General features: G+C 39.1%; 2 protein-coding genes across 3 annotated transcripts in view; one reads left to right on the forward strand and one right to left on the reverse strand.

Moving 5' to 3' along the window:
- The window catches only part of CYFIP1 (cytoplasmic FMR1 interacting protein 1), a 176,340-nt gene that overhangs the window by 119,136 nt on the left and 29,777 nt on the right, over positions 1-27,427 (forward strand). For both annotated transcript variants that reach the window (XM_020992757.2, XM_020992755.2), the window contains exon 24: positions 27,181-27,324. In XM_020992757.2, the coding sequence (XP_020848416.1) occupies positions 27,181-27,324 (144 nt within the window). The remainder of the gene's footprint in view (positions 1-27,180; positions 27,325-27,427) is intronic.
- LOC110212743 (fibronectin type III domain-containing protein 9-like) lies at positions 14,674-20,388 on the reverse strand. Its single transcript, XM_020992758.2, has 3 exons — positions 19,654-20,388; positions 17,294-17,435; positions 14,674-15,929 (listed from the first exon to the last, which is right to left on the reverse strand). Exons 2-3 carry the CDS (start codon positions 17,325-17,327, stop codon positions 15,202-15,204), a joined length of 762 nt encoding a protein of 253 aa, XP_020848417.1. The 5' UTR covers positions 17,328-17,435; positions 19,654-20,388; the 3' UTR covers positions 14,674-15,201.

Consider the following 27,427-nt stretch of genomic DNA (forward strand, 5'->3'; position numbering starts at 1 on the left):
ACAAACAAAAACTTTCCTGTGCTTTGTTTTCCTAATCCGAATATAAGGTCGGGGAAGAAACTGGGTCTATTCTGAGTAAGTGGCTTTGGAGAGCCTGTGAAATGGGATGAATTTCTAGGTTGTAGGCTGTACGTTACTTTAGGAGCTGTGAGCCTCTTCAAGATTAAAGGTAAAGCAGAGTGATATAGCAGAAAGAGATTTTGTACTATTGGGAGGTAATATTGTGTAATACTAGCTGAATGATGTTGGGCAAATCGTATTACCTGTTGGAGCCTTAGTTTCACTGTCTGGAAAATGGAGCTAAGGATACTAGCATTTCTTACCATGCAGGGTGGTTTAAGGAAAGTGTGTTCTAAAACTGGGTTGAATGTTCATGTAAATACATGCCGTTCAGCAGTCTGTGCTTTCATATGTAGAGATTTTCTCCAGCAGAAAGCAATACATGCTCTTTGTGTGTTGCTGAGCCAAAAATATGCAACACTCTTTGGAGGCCAGCTTGCAGCTGATGAACATCTATGCCCTTGGCTAGGCCTTTAGTAGGTCTGGACCTCAAAGCTTTCCTGTTTTGTACTATAGTGTCCATAATCTTCAAGGACTTGGGGTTACCTTTTTTTTTTATTAATTATAAATTTATTTATTTTTAGTTTTCAACATTCACTCCCGCAAGTTTTTGAATTCCAAATTTTCACCCCATCTCCCCCCTCCCCCCACCCCAAGATGGCATGCATTCTGAATATCCCTTCTCCTAGTCTGTCCTCTCTTCTATCTCTCTCCCCTTCTCTTATCCCCTTCCCCTTGTATTTTCCTGTAGGGCAGAATAGACTTCTGTACCCCATTTCCTGTATTTCTTATTTCCCAGTAGCATGTGAAAGCATTTTTTTTAAACATATGTTTTTAAAACTTTAGGTTTCAAATTTTCTCTCTTCCTCCCTCCCCACTCACCCTCATTGAAAAGGCAAGCAACTCAGTATAGATTGTACATGTGCAGTTGTGCAAAACACGTCCATAGTAAACATGTTGTGAAAAACTAACTCTATTTCCCTTGATCCTATCCTGCCCTCCCATTTATTCTGTTCTTTCTTTTGACCCTGTCCCTCCTCAGAAGTATTTACTTCTGATCACCCCCTTACCCAATCTGCCCTCCTCTCTATCATCCCCCTGCTCTCTTGTCCCCTTCTCCCCCTATTTTCCTGTAGGGTAAGACAGATTTCCATACCCATTTGAATGTGTATGTTATTCCCTCCTTAAGCCAAATCCTATGAGAATAAGATTCCCTCATTCCCTCTCACCTTCCCCCATTTCCCCTCCACTGCAAGAGACTTTTCTTTTCTGGTTTTTTTTTTTGTGAGATAATTTACCTTGGGGTTACCTTTAAAGCATGATGAGGCGCCATAGGCATAAGGGGAAGTGCACCAGTCAGAATGGCTGATGCTTCTGTACTTCTTATGACCAACAAGGTGATGCTCTAGGTTAGCTGAGCACTGATCATAGAGATAGGAATCTTCTTCTGCAGAGCTTGCTCCTTCTGTCATTTCTCTTTTAATTAAGCCACAAACATTTACCTACTATGTGATAGGCACCAGGGAGAGTAATAATGATCATTGCTGGCATTTGCATAGCATTTTAAGGTTTGCAGAGTGCTTTACAAATACTATCTCATTTTGTCCTCACACCAACTCTGGGAGATATGTGCTGTTCTTATCCCTTTTTACAGATGAGGAAACTGAGGCTTAGATGGATTAAGTCAATCAGTCATGCAATAAACAGCAAAACAATAGAGCAGCTAGGTGGCTCAGTGAATAGAGCACTGGGCTTGGAATCAGGAACACTGGCTTCATGAATTCAAATTTAGTCTCAGACACTTACTAGCTGCGTGACCCAGGCCAAGTCACTTAACTTTGTTTGCCTGAGTTCCTCATCTGTAAAAAATGAGTTGGAGAAGAAAATTGCTAACCCCTTCAGTACCTTTACCAAGAAAACCCCAAATGGTGTCATGAAGAGTCACACCCAACTGAAATGACCAAACAAGAAATGCCTATTATGTTTCAGGCATTGCTAAAAGTTGAGGATTCAAAAAAGAGCTAAAAGGTATTCCTTGCACTCATGGAGCTTACAGTCTAATGGGTGAGACAACATGGAAACAAATATGTACAAAGGAAGCTATGTACAGGATAAGTGGGAGATAATTAAAAGAGGGAAGACACTGGAACTAAGAGGGGTTGGAAAAGGTGGGATGTTAGTTGGGATTTGAAGGTAGCTAGGAAGCAGAGTCCTGATTGGACCTGTCCTTAAGGAAAATCACTTTAGTGGATGAATGGAAGCAGGCCATTGCAAAAGTCCAAGTAGGAAGTTTGATGGCCTTAGAGTGGTGGAGGTGACAGAGGAGAGAAAGGGACATATTGGATAGATAATATAAAGGTAAAATGGACGGGTCTTGGGAACAAATTGGATATTGGAGGTAGGAGTAGTAAGAGACAGTGAGGAATCCAGGATGACTCCTAGGTTGAGAGGCTGAAAGACTGAAGGATGATATTGCCCTCTACAGTAATAGGAAATAGGAGGCAGGGAGGGTTTAGGGGAAAAGATAATGAGTTCTGTTTTTGACACGATGTTTAAGATGTCTACTGGACATCTTGTTTGAGATGTCTGAAAGACAGTTGGAGGTGAGAGATTGGAGGTCAGGAGAGAGAATGGGACAAGAAAGGTAGATTTTAAGAATCATCTATACAGAGATGGTAATTAAATCCATGGGAGCTGATGAGATTACCAGCTGAAGTAGTATAGAAGGAGAAGGGGGGAGGGCCCAGGACAGAACTGTGAGTAGTTAGAGGGTGTCATCTGGACGAAGATCCAGCAAAGGAGACAGAGAGGAGGAGATAGGTAGGAGGAGAACTGGGAGAGAGTGGTGTTCCATAAACAGAGATTGGAGAGTATCAAGGAGAGAGTGATCAACAGTGTCAAAGGCTGCAGAGAGAGGTCAAGGAGAATAAGGATTGAGAAAAGGCCGTTAGAGCTGTCAACTGAGATCACTGGTAATTTTGGAGATATCACTGGGTGGAATGATAAGGCCAGATTGTAGGAGATTAAAAGAAGAAAGTAAGAGGAAAGTGGAGATACCTATTGTAGAAGGCCTTTTCGGGAGTTTAGCTATAACAAGTGAAGGAAAATAGGACAGTAGTTAGCAGGGATGGAAGGATTGAGTGAGGGGTTTTTTCAGGATGGGGGAGACATGAGTATGTTTGTATGCAGTGGGAAATGAGAGGAAGAGAATGCTGGAGGAAATGGGATGGGATGGGATCATTTGAACAAGTAGAGGTCTTTACTTTGCTAACGACTAAGATAACTTCATCATGTGAGACAGGAGTGAAGGAGGAGATAGTGGTAGAAGGCACCTGAATGATAAGAGGTGAGGAAAAGGGGAGAAGAGGGAGCTCATGGCAATGGCCTCAATTTCAGTAAAATATGTGACAAGATTCTTAGCTGAGAGAGTGGGAGGCTTGAGGAGAGGTGGAAAGGTTTAGAAAAACTGCTGTGGAGAGTGGGATAGTAAATTGATAGGGAGGTATAATAGGATTACCTACCAGCAGTGAGGGCCTAATTGAATTATGTAACATAAATTTATGGTGGACTAAGCCAGAATGGTTGTGTCATTTTTCTCCACCTTCATTCAGCAGTATGTGCATAGGAGTAAAGGTGACAGATGGTAGAAGTGATCCAAACTGAGTCTTGGTTGAATCTAATCAGTGATATGATAAAGGGGACAGGGATTCAAGAGAGAACAGCGTAGAGTTTAATAGATTCACCAAGGGGTCAAGATGAGGAGGAGAGTGGCTAATGCATGGGGAAACGGCCAGGGAGAGAATTAAGTGGTCAGGCTATTGGATGTCATGATTCAGATGAAGAGTAGGATGTTGTGAGGGAAGGCAGAAGGAGAGGTGAAGAGCTAATATGTTATGGTTGGACAAGGGAGTTTTCAGAATTCTTAAAAACAGAGGTGCTGCATTTCTGGGTGATGGCAAGATAAGGGTATTGACCATCTTTGTGTGTGGCTAAGGTAGGATGGAGTAGTAGCACTTGGCAAGCGAGTCGGTTGAAGAACTGAGTGGTTAGGGTATTTGAGAGGGAATCAGTATCTATATTGAGATCCCCTAGTATCAGGGCAGGAGTTGAGGAGGAGAGAAAAATTATGAGCCAGGTATTGAATCATTGAGGAAGGAAGGAAAGTGACTTGGAGAGTTGTAGACCAGGGCTTCTTAAACTTTTTCCACTTGAGACCCCTTTTCACGTTTCACCAGCATTCATTGGCATTGTGTAGCCTGAGGGCATGCAAAGTGCATATTCAGAACCAAGGCTGCAGTGAAGGTTGCAACATGGCGCTGCCAGAAATACCTTGGATTCATTAATTCATTTTTGGTTGTTGCACATTCAGAAACCTTTTACCGTTGCCAAATTTTTCGTGACCCCGTGTAGGGTCATGACCCCCAGTTAAAGAAGTGCTGCTGTAGACAACAGCTACCAGGATTTTGTTTGGGCAATAGATAGGAATAGCATGAACCCCAAAGGAAGAGGGGTTGCTGAATGATGAAGGGTGAGAATCTAGAAATGGCAATGGGGAGCAAGGAGTATTCCAACTCCCCCACCGAGACCAGTGAGTTGAGGAGAATGAGTGAAGGTGCAGCCGGTGCTGAAAAAGGGTGGCCATGGAGGTAATGTGATCGGGGGAAGCCAGGTTTCAGTGAGAACTCGTAGATGTAAGTAATAGAAGAAGAAAAGATTTCAGACAAAGGCAAGTCTGTGGCCTATGGAACAGGCATTCCAGAGGGCACAATGAAAAGGCTGAGGGGAGTTATGCGGAAACTTTGAGGTGGGAAGGGGTGAGGGGGATGGGAACGTGGCATCCATTGCTGGAGGGTGTGGAGTGGAGTTTGGATGATGGCCTACAGGAATTCTGAATCACTGGGGTGTAAAAGGTGTGACCAGGTATGAGGATGTACATCCAAAGGACGGGTATAACAGGAGAGGGGAGTCCTGAAGTCAGAGGGAGGGCTGCTTTTCTTTGCTTTGAAGGTTCTCTGTATCTCTGCTGAGAGATTGGACTGGTGCTAGGTGGTGGCAGATACCTTGTGGTGGCACAGATGGAATTGGTTGCTTTGGGGATTGTGGGAGAAGCTTGGCGGCCCTTGGCAGCCACCTTTCCTCGGGGGATATACTGTGACTTTTCCAAGGTCACACAAATAGTAAGTATCTGATGCTGGATTTGAATTCAGGACTCCAAGCGTAGCACTCTATCCACTGTGCCATTTACTACTCTTAATGAATCTTGGCTTATAGCTTGCCATGCAGGTATATTCTCTTGGGTCTTAAATGCACAAAACCAAAAGTTAGGGTTATGCTATTGGAATATTTCCTGAATCTCCCTCTTGGGTGTAGCCTATTTTTCTCTACCACTTTCAATTTAAACTCTGCATAATGGAAACTAGATATCCTATCTTTCTTCCCAAACCTCATGCTCTTTTCCTTCACTTTCACTGTGGGTTAAACTCTTCATCTTCCAAAAGGGCAATCTTAATGCTATTTCAGGCTCTCTGTTCTCCCACACCCAAGCTGCTGCCAAATGCAGTTAATTTCTTCGAGCTCTCTTTATATCTGCTCTAATACCTCTTTCTGTGCAAAAAGGTCATTCTTCAGCTATTGCATCTTCCTCTTTTTATCTTCCTGTTTTTTTCCTTCTGTCTTGCTTCCTCTCTTAGTATTATTCTATTCTTTATGGTCATGATAGAATGTATTTTTTTAAATCAGTTTGCATTTTTCTACCCATATCTATGCAAATAAATGTTGCATACATTTAGAAAGGAAGAGAGTGTATGTATGGTTAATGCTGTAACTCCTGTAGGCACCTGGGAACTTTTTCAGTGCTCTTTTTCTTGACTGAATATTAAGGACCAAAACCCGTTGAACAACACTGAGCGTAGAGAGTCGTGGCTCAATAATGAATAGTTATAAATTGTTAGAGCTGTGTACCCCCATACTGTATGGTGCATCTCGCAGATATAGTGTTAAAACATAGGCAATATCCTCCCCCTTGATCCCAGCATTGTAAGGTTTTGTTCAGCTGTCTTAAAATTCTGTATGCTGCAATGGACAGATTATATATGTTTGCTAAAGTGCTTTCCCTTTGCATCTGTGTATGATACCCTGCCTCCCACACCCCCGGAGTAGGTATACGCTGCTAGTCTTTTGTCTAATTACTAGGCTTCGGTAGTAACTGTACATTTTGGGAGACTCATGTAGCAGTGTGGAACCAAAGAGTTTAAGAAGGATGTGTCTCCTGCTTCTAGGCTTCTTATCTAGTTATTCTTCCCTGATTCTTTTCCTTTCATAAGGTACCATTCTGTTCCATGGAATTACTTCTCCCCATGTTTTCAGGGGCACAGAGCTATAAAAGTAATAGCCCACTTAAGAACAAAGTAGAGACATTTGCTGTGTCGGTGAGACAAGGCAAAGAGATAATGGAGATGTGTTTGAAAATCAAAATAGCGTTTTCAGTTCAACTAAGAAATTGCCATTTGGGGTATGAACTCATAGAATTACTGCTTCCAAAATGCATCCTGTTATAAGTTTGAAGTGATAATGGTGTGTGAATATGTGTGTGTGTTGTGTGCATGCGTACATACATACATACATACACATACATATTAGAACAAGCCATATGTAGACAAGTTTCCAAAATGTCTTCTTTACCTTCTTCCTTGTCTGCAAGAGGTAGGGCACATCAAGGCACAATATCATATGTATTGTCAGACAAGATTTCTGGGATGGATGTTTTTGCTTAATTGTTTTTCTTTGTCACAAAGTAGGGTTTACGCGTGAGGGGTGGGGAGAGTCAACAAGCATTTATTAAGTGCTTACTATGTGCCGGGTACAGTGGATACAAAGACCCAAGAGAAACAGTCCTTATTCTCAGACATTTGTTGAGGAAGGAAAACATGTAGAAATAGAGACAGAATGTATGCAAAATATAGTGTACAGTAGTTTAGGGAGAAAGGGCTTTAGTCCTTAGGGAAGGGGGATTAAGAAAGGGGGTGTAGGAGGTAGGGATGGATCTGAGTCTCAGAGAAAACAAGGTATTCTGTGAAATAGCAGCACGAAGGTCAAGCCATTGAGAAGTCAGGGCATCAGAAGATGGATTGTCTTGTTTGAGGAGCAGCAAGGAGGCCACCCCTGCATCACAGAGTGCATAGAGGAAAGTAAAGGGTAAGGAGAGACTGGAAACATAGGAAGGGGTCAGGCTATGAAAGGCTTTAAAAGCTAAATAAAGGATTTTCTATTTGATCCTGGAGGTCATAGGGAGCCAGTGAAGTTTATTGATTAGGTGGGTGGGGGTGTTTTGGGAAGATCCAGTTTGACAGCTAACTGGAGAATGAACTGGAATGCAAAGAGGCTTGAGGCAAGGACTGAATCCGTGGCCCTCAATAAAATCACCACATTTACTGCCTTTGAAGTCTGCTGACTTTTCTTAGCAGCAATTAAGATGTCCTCTTTCCCCATCAATAACCATTGCAGTGTCATTTTCTTCATCGGCTTTCTGGTCTCACTTGACTCATCTTCATGAGAAAATGATGCTTTCTTTTGGATCACAGGATTAGAAATGGAAGAGAACTTATAGATCGTGTCAGCCAACCCCCTTATTTTACAGATGAGGAAACTGAGGCACAGAGTGCCTTTCCCAAACATGCAAAGTGACTTTCCCAAACTTATATATGAAGTGTACAGGCAACTAGGTGACACAAGGTTGGAAGACCTGAGCTCACATTTGTCCTCAGACAATTTCTAGCTTAGGTAATCCTGGGTAAGCTACTTTGTTTACTTCAGTTTCCTCATCTGTAAAATGGGAATAATAAAAGTGCCTACTTCCTGGGGTTGTTGTGAGAATAAAATGAGATAATATTTGTAAAGCACTTTGTAAACCTAATGCTCTATATAAATTGCTAGCTATTTTTATTAAGATGGCAGTGCTAGGATTTGAACTACTACTGCTACTACCACCACCACCACTACTACCACTACCATCTGTGCTAAGTGCTTTTACAAATATTTTTATCTCCTTTGATTCTCCCATTAATCTTGAGAGGTAGGTATTGTTATTATCCTCACTTTACAGCTGAGGAAACTGAGGCAGAGGCCCAGTGCTTGATCAGCAATTCCATCTAGCTGCCTATATCTGACTTTATATCCTTTGATCTCAAATCCAGCCCTCTTTGTAGTACATCTAGTGATATTGCCGAGAAAGCTTGGTAAGCCAGGGTGTTGTTCAGCTATGACCATGAGAGGGACTTGTTTGCTTCTGGATTCACTTCAGGAGTAGATACTCCAGCTTTCCTAACTTCTGGGTACTTAGATAATTGGCTTCTGCTGTATATTTTTATTATTAATCATGACCCTTCCTAGCTCCCATTTTGGTTACAGCCCTTAAGCTAAACAGAATGCTGACAGCTCTATTCTCAGTATGTCTGTGGGGTGGTAGTTTCATTGTGTACTAGCTTGGTGCATTGGAGAACTTTTTAGACCTGGGGTCAGGTGACAGTCAGTATTCAAAGGGTCCCATTTTGTGGTTACAGAAGGAAGATGCTTCTCTGGTTGACGTGTCAGTGACTAAAACAGCAGTAACAAAACTCCCCCAAACCCACCCCATGCTCCCTTGATTTACCTAATCATGATTAATGGAGAGTTGAAATGCAGGGAAATTGAGGATTAGCTGGTGATTTTAAGAGGGATGAGTCAGTTTTCATGATTATCGTGCCTAGTGCAATTGGAGGGCTTTTTTTGGTTTTGGATTGTTTTGTTTTTAAACAGAGTAGGAAGGATAATTTGCATGTTCCTTCTATTCTAGTGTGTGCACAGTCAATTTTTTTCTGTTCTCTAAAATAATGGAGAGCCATTCATACTTTCTGCTCTCCCATTCTCTTCTGACTGATCTCATATAGAATGTGAGAGCTGGAAGAAATGTGATTGTTTCTTCTACATCAGTCTCCTCATTTTATAGATTTTATAGATCCAAGGGCTTTGGTGAAGTGCCATGACTTTGGCTACATCATCATCATCATAAATAGTGTGTGTATATATATATTTATAGAGAGAGAGGGAGGAAGGATGGGAGGGGGAGAGAAAGGGAGAGCATAAGAGAGCCAGCCTACTACATAACAGGCACTGTGCTAAGCACTTTACAAATATGATCTCACTTGAACCTCACAACAGCCCTGGGAAGTAGATGCTGTTATAATGCCCGTTTTCCAGTCAAGGAAACTGAGATAAACAGAGCTTAAGTGACTTGCCCAGGGTCACATAGCTAGCAAGTGTTTGAAGCCAGATCTGGAGTCTTTCTGATTCCATGCCCTAAGATCTATGCATTGCACCATCTAGTTGCCTAATTAATCTATAACTCAGGACTCTTCTACCCTTTTCCCAATGTATCTAATTCCACCATACTCTTTCTACTCAACCAGGTCCAAAAATGGCATGTCTGTAAAACAGACAGGACTTTTACAATTAATAGTTTCCTGATTTTTGTTGTTGTTGTTTCATGAGTTTGGTTGTTTTATTTTATCTCTGTGGTTCCTTCTTGCGTCTTCCTGCCAGGTTACAACAGGACAGTCTGGCACGTTTTGAACAACAGCTGGATAACAGAGAGTTTTCTGTTTTGTGCTATTTTTTTGCTTTCGTTGATGCAGGAGATATTGAGCTACAGTGGGGGTAAATCAAACTCTTAAGGATAGCTGGAATGGCCACCAAAACACTCAACTGTGAAGCAGATTCATTAGCAGAAAGCAGGCATTACATTTAAATTGATTTCTTGGATCATTAGAAAGAGGTGATTTCTTAACTGGAGTGTGGCTCAGTCTTAAGGGATGACCTTTCATTTCCAAGGGTAGTTCATTTCATTTGTTTCAAATGTTCTGTTCCTTATGATTGCTTATTTCAAGAGATTTGTAATTTCATTGTAACCTCCTCTAAGTTCAGTTGTTATGCTTCCTGCAATATATCATTTTATGGAATTAATTGGGCATACACTTGAAATGCTTTGAACTTAGTGGACTTTGCAGAAACTTATGGTTCAGTGGAATGGCATTTGAGATCCCAAAGTTACTCATGTCATGAGGAGGAATCAGAGGAGGATTTTATGTAGAGATATGAATTCTCTTCTAAATGGAATCCCCAATTTGAGGCTAGTGTATGAATTCATTTGTTTAGTACATGATGCACGAGGCCCAGTTCTTTTAAAATGTAGGCCAGATTTACTAGGGTTTAACACTTGCAGCCACATAAAATGATGTTGTTTACACAAAAGTCAAAAAGGATTAACCTAACAAAAGTCTTATTGCCAGCCCACTAACCCATACAACCACCAAAATAAATACAGTCTTGGACATGTCTTTAATTCTCAAGATCATGCATTATGCATGTTAATTGAAGGAGCGTGAGATGGTTAGTCTGGAGAAGAGAGAGAGGACCGAGGGGGTCGTGATAGCTGTCTTCAGTCATTTTGAAGGACATTTAAAAGAGAACATAGACTTATGCTATCCTCCATGACAGGGCTTATTTAGGGAGTTTGAGGGCATCCACAATGCTTAGCAGGTAGCAAGTACTTAGGAACTACTTTTTGACTGATTGTTACTCAGAACTGAAAACAGTGTTTTAGATGTGGTCTGATTGGGTCAAGGAGTGATAGGATGATTGCCCCCTAGTGTTGGATTCTGTGCCTCTATAGGCCATCTAAGATCATCTTAGCTTTTGGAGCTATCACAGGCTTGACTCATCAAACTTGCAGTCTACAGAAATCACCAAATCTTCTTTTTTCTAATTTATTATTTATTTATTTTGCTTTTTGGTGAGGCAGTTGGGGTCACACTGCTGTCATGTGTCTGAGACTGGATTTGAACTCATGTCCTCCTGACTTCAAGGCCAGAGCTCTATCCACTGCACCACCTAGCTGCCCCACTAAATAAATCATTTTTGGATAAATTACTGTATCATAGCCATATCTTCCTCTGTTCCTAGTTATGAAATTAATAATTTTAAGCTAAGTCAGGATTATTTTTATATTACTTTACAGTTATTCCCATGAAAATTCATCTGACACTTTTCTGCTCAAGGGTAAAATCCAGAGAAGAATCTCTTAAAATCTCCCTCCAGTTCTGTGATTTTAAGCAGAAGAAAACATTGTTTTATGGATCAGGACTCAATCTGAGGAAAAGGTTAGACAGCCTTATGTATTGTATCTTTGGAAAGAGGGATAATAATACACAAATCCTTTGTTATTGTCACCTTTTCTCATAGGCAGCTGGCAGCTCAGTGGTTCGAATGTGAAGTCTAGAGTCAGGAAGAGCTGAGTTCAAATGAAGCCTCAGACACTTAGCTGGGTGACCCTGAGCTAGTCACTAAACCGCTGTCTGCCTCTGTTTCCCCAACTCTAGAATGGAGATAAGCCCACTTCCTGGGCTGTTGTGAGGATTAAATGAGATAATATTTATTAAGCACCTAGTATAGCGCCTGCCACTTACGAGGTGCTTAATAAATGCTTATTTCCTTCCTTCCTATGATGTAGAACTTGCAACGTGGTGTTTGCTTTTATTGTGAAATATTAATGTAGGTACAACTGGGATCTCTTCCAATTTTACCAAAGTACATAACACCAGAGACTGCCAAGCCCAGAAACAGGCTCTCTCGACTCCATGCTGAAGTCATATTTGGCCTGAAGTTCTAATTTCCCAATGACTAAACAATCCGAAAATTGTCTGAATGCCCCAGTGTGTCATTCTGAACTTTCATCCCACCTATATCTTAAGGGTGCCTCTTTTGTGGTGGGCATTGCTATAGGTATCAAATAAATGTATGAGAAACTTACTTGGTCCAGTAATGGTCTCCTTTAGTTCCTGTAAGATGTCCGTGGGGCAGTCATACTTTAGTTGTTCATCCTTGAAGTTGTGGTTTTCTTGGTGAAGGTCAGTTGTTTCTAAGAGGGTTCTTCTGAATTCTGAGTGGGTACTTGAAGTGATTAAAGCTAGAGGAGAAGCATCCCAATCAGCATTTAATTGTGGTCTACAACCACATCACTGTAAAATTAAAATCTTTGAAGTGGCAGATCTTCTACAGAGAAACCAAGTAACCCATCTGGAACTTTGAGATTTATATTTATTTAATACTGAAGCTTAGGACTTAAGGGCTAGGATTGGACACTGTAAAGTGATAAAAACTATACTTTAGGGTTTAAAGCACTTTCCATACATTCCCTCATTTGACCTTGACAACAACCCTTTTGGAGAGGTACCATTATTATGCCTATTTTACAGATGCCGAACCTGAGGCTTGAAAGAGGATAATTAACCTGCTCAGGGCCAGATAACTGGGAAGCATTGGTAGTGGCAATCAGCCTTAGTTCTTCTGATTCCAATCCACAACACCATATTTCCTCTCCTAGTAGAATTCTGCATACTTGGAATGGAGATAATGTTGCATCTACAGTAATTTAAATAGGAGCTGGAATTAACAATTAAATGAAAAGGTAGTATGTTTATAGTTCAACATTTCCTTTTTTTTTAAATTAATATAGGGCATAATCCTGTGCAGGTATCTCATTATTCAAAATTAACTTTCATCCAATCAAAACTCTTCATTCTTATATTTTGTATAGATATTAGGCAATCTGATGATTTGAATGAATTATTTTGAACAAAAGTATAAATGATTTCTGTTTTAACCATGAATAGGGCAGAGAAGGCCTTCTATTTTTGAAGAATGAGGGTAGCCTTCATGTGTTTCTAATTGGTAGAAATGGGCAGGACTCCTGCCTTATCCTGCTACTCCATATTGACAGGGTTTGAAGGAAATAGGGCTTTTTTCCCTGTTGGCTGTCACTTTTCAAAAGAAGGTTTTCCTTTTTCTTTGGTTTGTAGGAGGTAGAAAGAAGTTTGAGGCTAGTCCTCAAATTGCAAAGTAGTCAAAACTTGTCTCTGCTGTGGTTTTTGTCCTACCTCTTCAAGCCTTTCTTAACTCCTCGAACTCATCTCTAGTTTGAGAAACAAGATTTTAATAAGACTACTGTACATTCTGTTGCAGAGAGTCAGGGTGGTGTTGTGGGTAGAGAGCCAGCCCCAGAGCCAGAAAGAAAGACCTGTCTTTGACCCAAACAGGGGAAGGCACTCTCTCAGTACCTCGGACAGCTCTTAAGATTTTAAAACTAAAGATGAGTGCAGATCTCCATTGGTAGGTAAAAGGAGTTTCCTCACTTGGAGTTCACTATTCCAATGAAATCATAGGGTCAGTAAAAAGTTATATGTAGAATATATGTCATATATGTATGGTATTTTGTTTAAATCTTCAATTTCATAAAATAGCAGTTTTCTCAAGTTTTTCATAGACTTAACATTTCAACTTACATGGTTTGAAAGGGCATTCTTTTAAGAATGTATTCCTCCAGGTAACTTGGTTTGGCTGTTTATGTCACACCACCCCAACTGGATTGGATTATAAGATTCTTGAAGTCAGAGACTATGCTTTAAACGTCTCTGTACCCAGCACAACAGTGCCTGGGACATAATAAGTGCTTAATAAGTCCTTCCTTCCTTTTCCCATTCGTTTATTAGCTCTTTTCTTCTTTCCTTTCCTCCCTCCCTCCCTCCATTAGTTAGTTCCTTCCCTTCCTCCTTACTTCCATACCTTAATGATGGGATCATGGGACCTGAACCCCTAAAAGGAAAAGATCATATCTTTGAAAGAATCTCAGTCCCTGGTGTTTTGCCTGAGGCATCTGGTCCATCCCAGCCTGCCTAGATACTCATTAATCCTTTTAACCGTCCTTTCACTGTGGCTTCTGACCCAGCCCAGACTACTTAATTCCTTCGTTGTCTGTTCCTGGCCAGGTTACTTAGTCCCATCCAGATTGTCGCACTATCATTTCTTGTATATAAATACCAATTTTACCCCCATTAAATTGTACAGATTCTAAGAACGTCCCTTGCTTCTATTGGCTACACAATAGCAGATTTACTAGGAATCTTGTCCCCCTAACCAGTATTACAATAAAACCTCACTACTCTGGCTGAAAGAAGGCTTGAGTGGTCAGATTCTTTCAAGGCAGGACCCCCCCCACCTTGTATTTCAGGGGTTCCTAGCACCCCAGACCGCATCATTGCCAAGTGGTAGAGACTCAGTCTCATAGGTTTGAGTCAGTATTTGTACTTTAAGTTATCAACAAAATGATACATCATTTTCTGCTTTCCTTTTGCTTGAATAATGGTGGTAATATTAAAATCCTATCTAGTGCCTATTTCGAGCATGAGGATGTGACCCTAGGTTTACAGAGGTTATCTCAGTAGAGCATAAAGGCTAGCTTTGAGTGTGGGCCCCTTATGGACCTATTGTTATGGTTGAATCACAGTACCAGGTTGTTGGCAGGATGCAAGGAATACTGACACCAGTGATACATACACATAATTCTGTTGAAGCTGTCAACACAGCTGGTTGTATTTTTCTTGAGGAAAATACCTCTGATTTTTCTCTCCCCTACACCCCCATTTCCATTCATATTTTTAAAAATTTATTTATTAAAATGGTATAATAGCCTTTGCTAACCAGAGAGCTCTTTTGTTTCCCCCACACACACCACACACACATCAGTTGAATTAAGCAAACTCTTTAAAAACTTTAATTTTTTTTAAACCATTACAGGACATGAAAGCGTAGAACGTGAAGAAAAATAACACATGGAAGGATGTAACCAAGTAGAAGTCATACATGACACAGGATTTAGGATACCTCTTATTTCTTAATGGTTTATTTCTACAGTAGGGTAGAAATCTCTTGCATGGATTTATGTTATACCTTCCTACTGAAGATCTAACAGTATTTTTACTTTTATTTCATTTATTCTCACACTTCTGAAGTAATCAGGGACAGATAATAGCCCCATATTTTAGCTAAAGAAACCGGGGGTACAGGTGAGAACCCAAAAACACATAGTCAGGTTTATTAACTGTATTTATGCTGTATATACTTTTTAATCTTCCCCACCAAAAATGTAAGTTCATTGCAGGTAGGGATGGTTTCATTCTTTGTCTTTGTGTTTCCAGCGCCTTCCACTTAGTTGCTACCTCATAAATATATCTTGGTGATTTGAGGGTTGATTGAGGCCCTTGTACTCCTTTGTTACAAAACTACGCCCCCTCCTAGCTGTGGGATACGGAGTGGCTGGCCTGTCACTGACAGCCCTTGCTGGTGGTTACATTTTAGCAGAGGAGGTTCCATGTGAGTTGAGACATTTTCTTTTATCGTGGCAAGCTGGACCTCATCGGCTTGTTGATCTTCGAGGTTTGGAACCAATGGTTGGCTTGACTTCTCCAACTCACCCGCGTCTCTGCTGCTGTTGTTTCTACAGCCCTCTCTCTTATTTGGTTGTGGCATTCGGTTTAGGCCTCCGTTATGTTCTTGTCTCTTACGGCACCATACGTTCAGGCACCCATAGAGGAGAATGCCGGCAATGATGAGGAGTAGAACGCTGCTGGTCAGCCAGATCCCCAAGGCCAGGTCTTTCTTTCTGTTGCTCACAGATGATGGATCTTGTTCCTTTGTCTGAAAAATTCTGCACTGGTCACTGGATGGGTTTGCTGATTGGCAGGTTACACAAACAATATACTTGGTCAGTGGAGTTAGATTTTCAATTACAAATGAGGACTGGCTAGCAGGTACCCTCTCTTCCCTCTGAAAACTCTTCCTTGAGTATCCAGACAGCATGCTATCCCAGTTGGGGTGGTACATAATGCTGTAGAAGCTGTCAGCACAGCTGGCCACAGTTGGCCACATCACCATTGCGGTACTTCCAGTTATGTTTTGCACGATGACTCCCATTTTGATGCTGCTTGAGGAAAAAGTTCTGCCTTTAAAAACAAACAGAACTTTTTTCAGTGTAATGCAGAAATCAGCCTTAGGAAGGTGCTAAGTGAGCCCCAGGAGAGAGAAATGTCAGATTTGAAAAGGGTATGTTAAGTAATAGCTCCATATAGTTGTGCAGCCATTTAGTAAGCGCCTGTTTTGTGAAAGATTGTGATAGGGGTTGTTGATAAGACTGAGAGGAATGTAATAATAGAGTAAGCTCATTGCAGGAAGGGTTGGTTTCAGTCTTTGCATTTGTATTTTCAGTGCCTAGCCCAATGCCTGGCATTTAATAGTAAGCATTTAATGAATAGTTGTTGCTTGGACAGAGTATTAGCTCTGGAGTTGGAGGCCTTGGGGTCAAAACCCATTTTGGAAAGGAAATTGTTAACTTGCTGACTTTGGGCAAGTCACATGACTTCCTACGACCTAGGTTTCCTTAATTGGAAGATGAGGGATCTGGACCAGATGACCTCTGAAGTCCCTTCCAGCTCTAAATATAGATATATATGATCCTGTATCTTGTAATATCCTAAATAGCAGTTTTCTAAATCTTGTAATAGTGGAACTTTTTTTTAAAATCCCATGACCTTTTTTTAATCTTCATTTTTGAGTTCCTACAACTCCCTTCTTCTTGGTTATTTGCTCAACTCAAAATAACACAGAGGAGCGTCAGAGAATAAGAATTCTGCCTTTGGTTATAAGATCTCATCCTTCTTTGGATATAGATCTGATCTTTCAATACCCTTGCTAGAGGCATATTTCCTAATCAAAATAAGGGAAGATTTTTTTAAATTTTAATTAATTAATTTTAGTTTAGTTTATTAGTTTATTTTAGTTTTCATCATTCACTTCCACAAATTTTCTCCCCATCTTGTCCCTTCCCCTACCCCAAGATGGCGTGCATTCCGAATACCCTTTTCCCTAACCTGCCCTCCCTTCTGTCTCCCACCCCTCTTCTCTTATCCCCTTCCCCTTCTATTTTCCTGTAGGGAAGGGTAGATTTCTATACCCCATTGCCTGTATATCTTATTTCCCAGTTGCATGTGAAAACAGTTTTTTAACATTTGTTTATAAAACTTTGGGTTCCAAATTTTCTCCCTTCCTCTCTCTCCACCCACCCTCACTGAGAAGGCAAGCAACTCAATACAGGTTATACATGTGTAGTCATGCAAAACACTTCCATAGTAGTCATGTTGTGAAAAACTAACTATATTTCATAAACAGAGATTTCTGCTAAATGTTTTACTCCCATGGCCACCAACTGACGACTCTTGGTTAAAACATAAAATTGTAACAGGTACCTATTACAAGAAGAAGAATAGATTGTATAAGTAACAAAAACATTGACTGTTTATTTTATGCATACCTCCCCAGGTGAAGAAGACAAGAGGAAACGACATTTAATACTTAACTTGATTATTCAAATTGTTGCTTATTCATGGTGTCTATTCTCTCCTTGTCTGTATCAGTAGAGCTGAGCAGAAAGTGAAATAAAGGCTAGAGAGAGGCTGAGGAATGAAGGATATGTCTTAAAGTCATTTATATCAATGCTGGAACCAAATTTTAATTAAAAATATTATTTTATATCATCTGTACTTCTTGAACATAAAGAGGACTCTGCTGTGTTTACAAGAACATTCTAATTTGGATAGCATTCAAAGTCCTTTTAGAATCCGTATAAAGGTCATTGTAATTTATTTTGGGGGTTGTTGAACACAGGTATAAATATATGATATTTGCTAATACATGTTGGGATATATAGTATACACTGGAAATTCTTTGTATCAGTGTGATTATAGATTTTGGACACATATTGGCAGGCACACTAATATCTTTTGATTTAGACATATCAATAAGTAGCCTAATGGATATAGTATACATTTGAGTAGTTCAGTTTGATTAATGTTTTAATCCCAGAATGGCAATATAAGATCATCCCATCATCTACATAATTGGATAATTTTCATCCTGAAACCTGGTTTCTTGACCTTTGCTTGAAATGTATCTGATTTTTTTTTTTGCTAATATTTTTTAGCATTTTGCTGGTTTATCTTTGCCTACTGAGAACTGATAATTTGGGGTTAATAGGAGCGTACACCTCAGTTCAGTGAGTGGGTGTTGTTATTTTTTATTGGAAGTAAATGGGACTTGTAAAATAAATTTTTAAGAATCTTGGTATGTTATTAAAATAAGTGACAATTAAGGAGACATCCGTTAAAAAACTTTCCCAAGGTGTTGTTTTTATTTCTTCCTCCCCTTAAAGGGAACAACAAGGTATTTAGGTTTCTGTTTTTCTACATAAAAAGTAATTCCTTGTTATAGCTGAGAAAACATTCAAATTTATATATTTAGAAAATTAGGAAATAAATATTATGTAGATACATTTTCTGTATGGTATTCAGTGAATGAGAAATGTATTGCTTCCACAGAACTCAGTGAAAGGTAGCTAATGAAGGTGATAAAATTTCTTAATGCCAAAGGATAAGGAATGAGATATTGAAATGAAATAAGGAAAAAATATGCAATATCAGATGTGGCAGCACAGTGCCCAAGGATCAGAAAATCTAATATTAAAGACCTCAGTAATGATGTTTAGTGAGTACTTTGACTGGGCGTGTATTCTGTGGGTCATAAAACCCTCTATTCTTTTTAGTATATGCTTCTGGTGATAACATTGTGAGCAAGATATATTTCTTGGTGTATAATAGTTCACTAGATACTTGGAGACTTTTTTCAAACCTAAAAACCTTGTGAAGTTTTAACATTTTTAGTTCACTGGTTATTTGGTTGTGTGTGTGTGAACGCATACACATGAATGTATTTTATACAGTCTTTTTTAGGAAAGATTTTAAATTGTGTATCAAATTGCATTTCAGTGTACCAAATTAAGCATTATAGACAAATTAAGTACATCTCCATTCAGTCTTAGTCCTTCACCCTAAAACTTAAAAGGTGGCTAGGATTAGAAATAGAGATGGAGGAGAAAACAAAACAAACCAAACGAGGATATGTTAAGAGTTAAGGATCCAGGTTGTATAAAGGTTTTGTTTTTTTAAAATTATGATTCTTATGCAAACCTGTAGTATTTGGCAAAAAGGTTTATATGTTTAGCCCAAGGATTTTTAAACTCTTTTTGTGTGTCAGGAACCCTTTGGAAATCTAAAGAAACCTTTGGTCCCCTTCTCAGAGTAATGTTTTTAAATCCATAAAATGAAATCATAGAACAACAAAAGAAACCAATGGCTAATGAAAATAAAGATGTATTTTTTTCCCATCCAAGTTCACAGCCCTCCCCCCTTCCCCCCCAACCCAAGGAAAGGATACCAGGCTCAGAATATCTGATCTAGCCTGTCAAGCTAATGTATTGGACACACAGTTTAAAATTTTTCCTGAAACTCAGTTTGATTCAGGATTTAAAATGTCTTTGAATTTGGGTTTGTGTGTTTCTTTTGGTAGGAATGATGTATATTGAAAAGCAATAAATAAGTTATATTCAGTGATAATAATGAAAGTGGAAAAAATGTTAATGTATAGAAGGACCCTACCAAGATGATGTCTTATTACCAAAACTTAGGTTTGTAGAATCACAGAATTTGATAAAAAGTTTTTAAATAATTAAAACTTCTGTCATTTGGGAAAATGGTTTGTGGAAAGTTAATTACTAGTCCTTTAAATAAGTGTGCTCAGAAAGCCATCTAGAGGTTTGAATAAAATAGCAGTACTCACCTTCAAAGGATCCAGTGCTTTTGGAAAAGATTTTTTTCAGCGTTTAAGGGTTTTTTTGGAAAGGAAAGCAAAGACTAGTTTTTCTGTGTCCCTGGTGCCAGGGAAGATTCCTTCTTGCAGCCCTATAAGCCCATATCATCTTTCCAGGCTCTGGAGGCTGAGTTCTTGTTGCCTGACACATTTTTATTTTCCAGAGATGCCAGGTAATACTGTTTCTCTGTCCTCTACTTGTATTCGTGTGTGAGCACGTCGTTCCTAAGTAGTCTAGTTGCTGTGGTTATCATGAGATACACCCCCCTCCCACCACCACCACCAAATGGTGGCATTCTCTTGCTTCTTGGACAGCTCCCTTCTTCCTTAAGTATTCCCATTACATTGTGTAGCTTGGTACAGTGGTACTCCAAATGAAGAATGTTAGCATTTCAGTGACATCAGCACAGTAAGAGTCCTATTTTTTTTTTGGTTGAGAGTGTGTGTGTGTGTGTGTGTGTGTGTGTGTGTGTGTGTGTGTGTGTGTAGAAGGGAGTGGGCATGGGGGATGGGTGGCAAGAGGGTTTAGGTTAAGTAGGACTTTTATTGTTTAAAGGATCAGCTTCCTGATGAAGCCCACCTGAGCTCTCATGTAACAGGTTTCAGCCTCTTAACTATCAATTGGCAGCATTTCTGATTTGATAATTCCTTCTCATAGTTTGAGCCAGCATTTTTGGTTAGGCTATTCTCCAACTGCTTTGGGCATATGACATTTTTTAAGCAAAATACTCATAGGGAATATGAATATACATATTTATTATATAATAGTTTTTAAAAGCCAAGAGCATCATGCCAGATAAATTGTAATATTAAAGAGGAAAAGTGTTCAGAGCTGAAAGCTTTGCCATTTAAGAGCACGATTAACTATATGCTATACTTTGTTTTCAATAGAGTTCTATAGCATTAAGTAACACCAAGGAACATAGTAGAAATGATTTTTGTTCAGAAGAAAGAAAGAAAAGAAATTTGAGATTTCTAATAGATTAAAAAAACAGGACTAGTATCTGTAATAATAAAATGAATGAAACTATATTGAAAAATGACTTTACCTAATATTGTAGTATTTCCAACCTGTGGTTTTATATCCATTAGGGAAAAAAGTGAATCCTTTTTATGTTCATATTGATAAGAAATGCTTCTCCAAATATCATACTCTCCAATCCCTTACACTTTGTAATCAGGCAATAACTATTAAGTCCCTATGATATGTGAGGTAATGTGTTCTGCAGTGATTGGTAACTGAGGAAGAAATAAATCCATCCTCTTTTAAAGAACTATGTTCAGGTCTTGATGACTTGTTCTATCTTAACCAGCAAATCTTGGGTCCTTTATAGACCCTTCCTCCGTCTTTCATCCTATCTCCACACCTGCTGATTGAGTAAAACATTAATTTAGTTGAGAAACATTAATTTAGTTGAGAGAATGTTTTAGTTCACGTTAAGTCATTTTGCTCAAAATGTATTCATTAGGTTATAAAAAAATGCAGTATGATTTGTGATTCAATGTTTTTTAATTTAAAAATTAATATTAATGTTTGGTTTAGTGGCCAGTATTTTAGTGTAGTTTTAGTGGTCTGGTCCAAATCTCTGGTACTGACAGTGAAACTTTGTTTTAAGAATGGCATTAATGATGAATTTGAATTATGTTTTCATAATTTATTCATTCAGGTAGTTTTAGTGTGGCTCCTTTCTACTCTCTGCTCCCATCTTTCCTTTTTAAGAGTGCTTCATTTCTCATAAATTTCACCATCCAACTCCATTAGAATATTAAAATGTTTGTAATCTGTAGCTCCCTCTAAGCAGTAGTGTATAAAATTCAGGATTCCAGTCATCTTTCATGTTCTAATCAAAGGCCTTTAACTTTTTCCAGGGTTCTGTTCTGTGTAGCTTCTTGTAATCTCGGAAACATCTGTTACAGTTAGAATTTGTGAAAGTAATAGCACGTGGTTTTGTATGTATGTCATTGTTTCCACAATGTATAGATAGCACTGTCACCAGGTACATAATAAAGTCCTCCATGCAATTAAATTATATCTCTACGGACAACAAAGCATTCTGAAGTGTTCTCGTTGCATGTGCTCTAGAATCAAAGCAGCAATCATGTCGTGTCGTCCGTCGCCACCGCCTCCCCCCTGCCCCGGGCGTCTTTTCTTCTTCAGGTTAAACATCTCTGGTTTCTTCAACTGAGCCTCATATCCCATGAAGTGAAAGCCTTTCACACCTGGTTGCTCTCCTCAGTGGCTGACTTCCAGAGCTGGACGCAGTACCCTACATGTGGGTTGATCAGGACAGATTACAGGGGGATTATGGTCTCTTTATTCCTGAAAGCTATGCCTCTCTCTTACTGTAGTCCTCTAAAGCCTCCAGTTCTTTTTCAGACAGACTGATGCTTAGCATTGCTTCCCATACATGAAATTTATAGTTGATTTCTTTAAACCCAACTATAAGATAACATTTATGCCTGTTGAATTTATCTTGTTAGGTTTAGCTTGATGTTTTAGTCTGACAAGGTCTTTTGGGGTACTGATTCTGTCATCCAGTGTCAGCTATCCATTCCAACTTTGTATCATCTGCAAATTTGAAAATAAAACTAATTAGCTTTTGTTTTATACTGCTTTATACCATGAAAAACATTTTTACATTCATTCTCTCAATACTAGCCCTGGAATTTCAATCTCCTTGTGGCTGTGAAGTGTCATACGTCAGTCATTGGAGTTGCCATCCAAGTATAGAATAACAGTTCTTCCCCCAATAGCAGTTATAGTAGAAGGACTTGGGTTTAGATCACAAGGGTGGGGAACCTGTGACCTCAAGGCCACATGTGGCTTTCTAGGTCCTTGGGTGCTGCCTTTTGCTTGAGTCTAAGTTTTAGAGAAGAAATCCTTTTACTAAGGGGATTTGTCCTGTGAGGTTTGGATTCAGTCAAAGGGCCACAGTTGAGGATCTAGAGGGCCACATATGGCCTTGAGGCCTCAGGTTCCCTGCCCCTGGTTTAGGAGATACTGGCTTCCTAGCTTCAGCATATAATAGTTGTGTGACTAGGGGTGAGTCAGTTAACCTGAGGCTCCCTATAAAACAGGGATGTTATTTTAACTACCTCCCAGGATTGTTGTGGAGAAAAACAAAACCAAACCAAAAAATCCAACAACCTTAAATCATAAGTGTAAGTAGTTTTTGAAACGTATCTATAGTATAGAAATGGGACCCATTTGCACCTACTGACACCAATTTTAAGGATACTAAACAAGTGGTTCTGTAGCTAAGGTATCATTCATGTGAGCACAAATGATACAGCCAGAAGAAAGCACAGATAAAGGTACAAAGTTTCTGGCAAACGATTTGAGAACTTAAGGGCATAAATGTTATTTTCATCACTAGCACTTGTCAAAGGCAATAGATATAAGAAGAAAAGGCAGCTTTGGGCAACGAGTAGTTAGTTAAGAAACTGTATCTAAAAATAGGATTTGGATTTCTGGACCATAGCTTAAACTATAGGAATGACAGTTTCCTGGCCAGGAATGGAGTTCTGGTAGAGTGTATTTGTCTTATGTCTTGTAAATCCCAACATAAAGGGCTTTCTTTTTGGTTGAGTGACGTGGAGAGCAAAATTTATTTTAAAGTGGACACAGTCTTGTTAAAGTTTTGTCTGACAGGATATTGATCCTGTCATCCAGTGGGTTAGCTATCCATCTCAACTTTGTGTCATCTGTAAGTTTGAAAATAAAATTCATACATTTTATAGTGCTTTATACCATACAAAGCGTTTTTACATTCATCCTCCAGTTACCAGTTGTAGAATTTTAAGCTCCTTGTGGCTGTGAAGTACCATGTTTGGCACACAGATATGTCAGTCATGGGAATTGCCATTCGAGGATAGAATAGCATCTGTTTTCCCAGTAGCATAGGAAAGTGTCTAGTGTAGGAAGAAGAGTTGTAAAAACATCTAGAAGTTCAAGACAGATGAATGAAATCTAAGAAAGGAGCCAGTAATGAATCACAAGTATGTCAAGCAGGCAAAATTTAAAAAAAAAAAACTTGCAAGGAAGGAAAATTCAACCTCACAAGACTAAGATAAGTGACTGGAATGTGGATCTAGACCTAATTAAAAAGAAATAGGATAGAGAAAAGGGGACAAATAACATTATATGTTGAAAGGCTGAATTAATGAGGAAAAATTTAAGAACTAGAGGAGATTAGCATGTTGGAAAGCATTGGGGTGGAGAAAAACAGTAAGAAACAGAAGCGGTATTGTCACCAGAGTATACCACAGACTGCTTGGACTTAGAGAAAATAGATGAGTTTTGAAAAGAGATTATAAGCATGACACAAAAGTGTATAGAACAGTCAGTTTGTTGCAATACCAGTGATAAGAACCTTGGGAGCCTGTAAACACATCCTTTTAGAATTTGTAATGGAAAAGGAAAGGAAAGCAAGAAATTGTACTGTAGATTTTAAAGAGTCTGTTTCAGAGAATTCCACGAAAAGACAGGTAGGATCCCAAGAACTAGAATTCTACAGGGAAACAATTGCTGTGAAGAGGAAAAAGAGAGTTGTCTAAAAAGATCAGTGTTGATGAACTAGGAATTCAGCCAACTTTGATTTTTAAAACCCTGGAACAGAAGTGGAAGCAAGGAAGGTGACAGAGGCTGAATATAAAAGCATGGAATGGCCCTGTAAGATTTTAAGGCAAATGGCTTCTCTGTGATAAAAATTCCCTGCCCCTCCCCACTCTTCATCTTCTATGACTTTGTTGAGTTCTCTCTAATATCAGAACTTGACTTTGACTTCTGGATCAAATGAGATAATGTAAAAGCTTGGCATATAGTAGGTGCTTTAAAATGCATATTCTCTTTCCTTCTCTTCTGGAAAAAATCTAAATTATTATTAAAAGGGGTAGATGATGACTATCTAAGAGAAGGAAGCAATGATCACAGAGCCAGGACAGTCTAACTTTATTTCCTTTTTTGACAGTTACTAGGGATAGACCAAGAAAATGTTGTAAATGTGATTTCCTTGAATTTTAGCAAACCATTTGACAGTATCTCTTGTATTATTCTTTTTTTGAGGGGGAGGGGGGAGGAAATCAAGGTTAAGTGACTTGTGTAAGGTTATACAATTAGTAAGTGTCTGAGGCAGGGTCTTTTTGGTTTTGTGTAGGGGGCAATATGGGTTGGATTTAAGGGTCTTTATGGTGTCTTCCAGCCCTTGAGCTTCTTCACTTCTGAATTTGGGCACTTCCACAGCTCCCACATTGAAATATAACATGAATAGGCCTCGGCATTCTGGTGCCCTCCTATGGAGGGAGACCTCCATTTTTTCTCAGTTTATTCCTGTAGCCATCCTAGCACAGCCATTTATGTATGATTTGTGCCAGACAAATAGAAAGCCAATTTGATTACTTGTTAAATTAAAAGGGCAGACTGGAGAATTCTGTGGACACATTTTAGTATCTGTTTTCAAAACTTCTACAAACCATATCCTTTTGTGCTCTTGCTGTATTCCTAAATCAAGGCCACATTCCCAGACTTGCAAACTAGTAGCAATCTGGCACTGTTTCTATGGTTATGCTCCCCTTCATATAAGAAACTATGCAAAGATTGTGCCAGCATCAGATGCTCTGTCTTGCCCTGATGCAAGAGCTAACACCCACACCTAGTCAATTTGTGCCTTCTTTTGGACATGGATGTGCCCAAAATGAGATTTCTTGGCCTTAAGATTATGAGAGTTTTGACTCTCCTGGATATTTTTGTAGGTGTTAGGAATTAACTAGTGCTAACTATTAAACCAGCCTACAGACAAATAAACCTAAAAGACTTTAACTATTTTAAGTGAAAAGGCTTGGTATGTGTCCTGAGATTTTTTTTAGAACATGGTTAAAGTAAAAGGAGCCCTTAACCTTTTCGCCTGTATGCCTGATCCAAACAACCACCTGGAATCCCTCCGTTTTATATAAACTGCTCCTTGAGACTCATGAATTTGGAAGGCCTGGGGAAAAAAAACAGTACTGTGCTATTTTTGATCTATTATTACTTGATGTAACTCACTGACAGTTGTGTTGGTAGGAGAGAAGAACCTGGGCCTGTTAGAAATGCCTTTAACTTTTAGGTCTAGAAAGTAGGATTTTACTTGCCTAGATATGATCAGATATACCTTGTTTCTTAGAAGTCATCTGGAGGCCATAAATTGGCAGGCATAAAGGATATAGAAGCTCCTATTCATTCTGGTTACCCTTGAATTCATAGGAGCATAGGGGGGAGGATTCCTTGTAAATTATGGACCTTTGGCATGGACTCGTTAGTTTGTGGAACCCTTCTCATAATGATGTTTTTAAATAATTGAAGAAAATGCTAAATTTTCTCAGAGTTAGTGAAAATAAAGATGTAGTTTTACCCATCCTAATTCACAGACCTCTTTCTCAAGGACCCACAAATTCCAGATTAAGTGCTCTGATTTGGAGGAAAGAGCAGTGGATTTGGTGTCAGGATTCTTAGGCTCTAAGCCCAGTTTATAATCTTACTAGCTCTCAGACTGTGGATAGATCACTTCATCCCTCTGAAACCATTTCCATATCTATAAAGTAAGGCTAGTAATACTACATAAATGTTAGCAGTTAATACTACTAGTATTGGTAGAATTAATGTGAAAGATGAATTCCCTTGAAGTGGTCATATTATTTGACTACTGTGTATTTCCATTGGGCTGGACCCAATGACTATATTTTATACACAGTTTCAAATGAGTGCAAACTCAAATACGTGCGCAGCAGCCACTTAAAGGGATTCATTATTTGCACGAATTTGGACCTGGCCTTTATAGCAAAGTTTCTTGGCATTGAAACCAGTTCATTTGCTTATACCTGTATAATTGGTTAATATTTTTTGAGCTGATTAATCAGAAAGCCCTATGACTTTAGTTTTGACCCCAATGCTGGTTTTAAACTAAATAGTACTGGCTTTTTTCTTCCCTACTGAACTTTTGGTCCAGAGAGTGTTCAAATTCTTCAGTAATCAGTGTTTTTAGGGAAATATAATTATGATAAGCTGATAGTGTGAGAGTTACAGTTAGTAGTGTTGACCCAATTTCCTAGAATATAGAACTTGGGCAGAATATGTGTCCTTTGAATCTTTATTTACTTCCCACTCCTGGAGAATAGGAGTTAGATCTCCTCTGTTTTCTCTTCAAGCACTCTGATCAGCCAATTAATACCTAATAATTAAATAATCTCTGATTTTGAACCAAGAATTCAAGCCCAGGAAGAGTCAAGAGGTGTCAATGAAAACTATTTAAAGACATACACTTTTTAAAGCAATCTCTTGTAATAGGATTTATTTGACATTTGTGCTGTGTGTTATGCATATTAATTTATTTTTGAATTTACTTTTCATCTTTGTAGGTGAAGAGCTGTACATTTGACTCTTACTTCCACTGAGTGTAAGCCATGATGTTATTCATAATGAATTTTTTTCCCCTTTCCTCTTCTTTTTCTCCTGTTCTCTAGGCTTTGAACTTGGCCTACTCAAGCATTTATAGCAACTATAGAAACTTTGTGGGTCCTCCACATTTTAAAGTCATCTGCAGACTTCTTGGCTATCAGGGCATTGCTGTGGTAATGGAAGAGTTACTGAAGGTCGTCAAGAGCCTGGTAAGCTTACAAGTTTATATTTCTCCCATCTATTCTTTTTCCTTTATCTGGACATTTTAATTCATGTAGTTGGAAAGAGAATGTAGGCCAGATAATCCTGTTT

Source organism: Phascolarctos cinereus, unplaced genomic scaffold, assembly GCF_003287225.1.
Source record: "Phascolarctos cinereus isolate Bilbo 61053 unplaced genomic scaffold, phaCin_HiC Scaffold_726;HRSCAF=1367, whole genome shotgun sequence".
Lineage (NCBI taxonomy): Eukaryota > Metazoa > Chordata > Mammalia > Diprotodontia > Phascolarctidae > Phascolarctos > Phascolarctos cinereus.

Coding starts and splice junctions, on each gene's coding strand:
- LOC110212743 (XM_020992758.2), bottom strand. CDS start 17,327: ATGTCGTTTCCTCTTGTCTTCTTCACCTGGGGAG. Junction 15,930..17,293: donor TGTCTTCTTCACCTGGGGAG/GTATGCATAAAA, acceptor TTGTTTTTAAAG/GCAGAACTTTTTCCTCAAGC.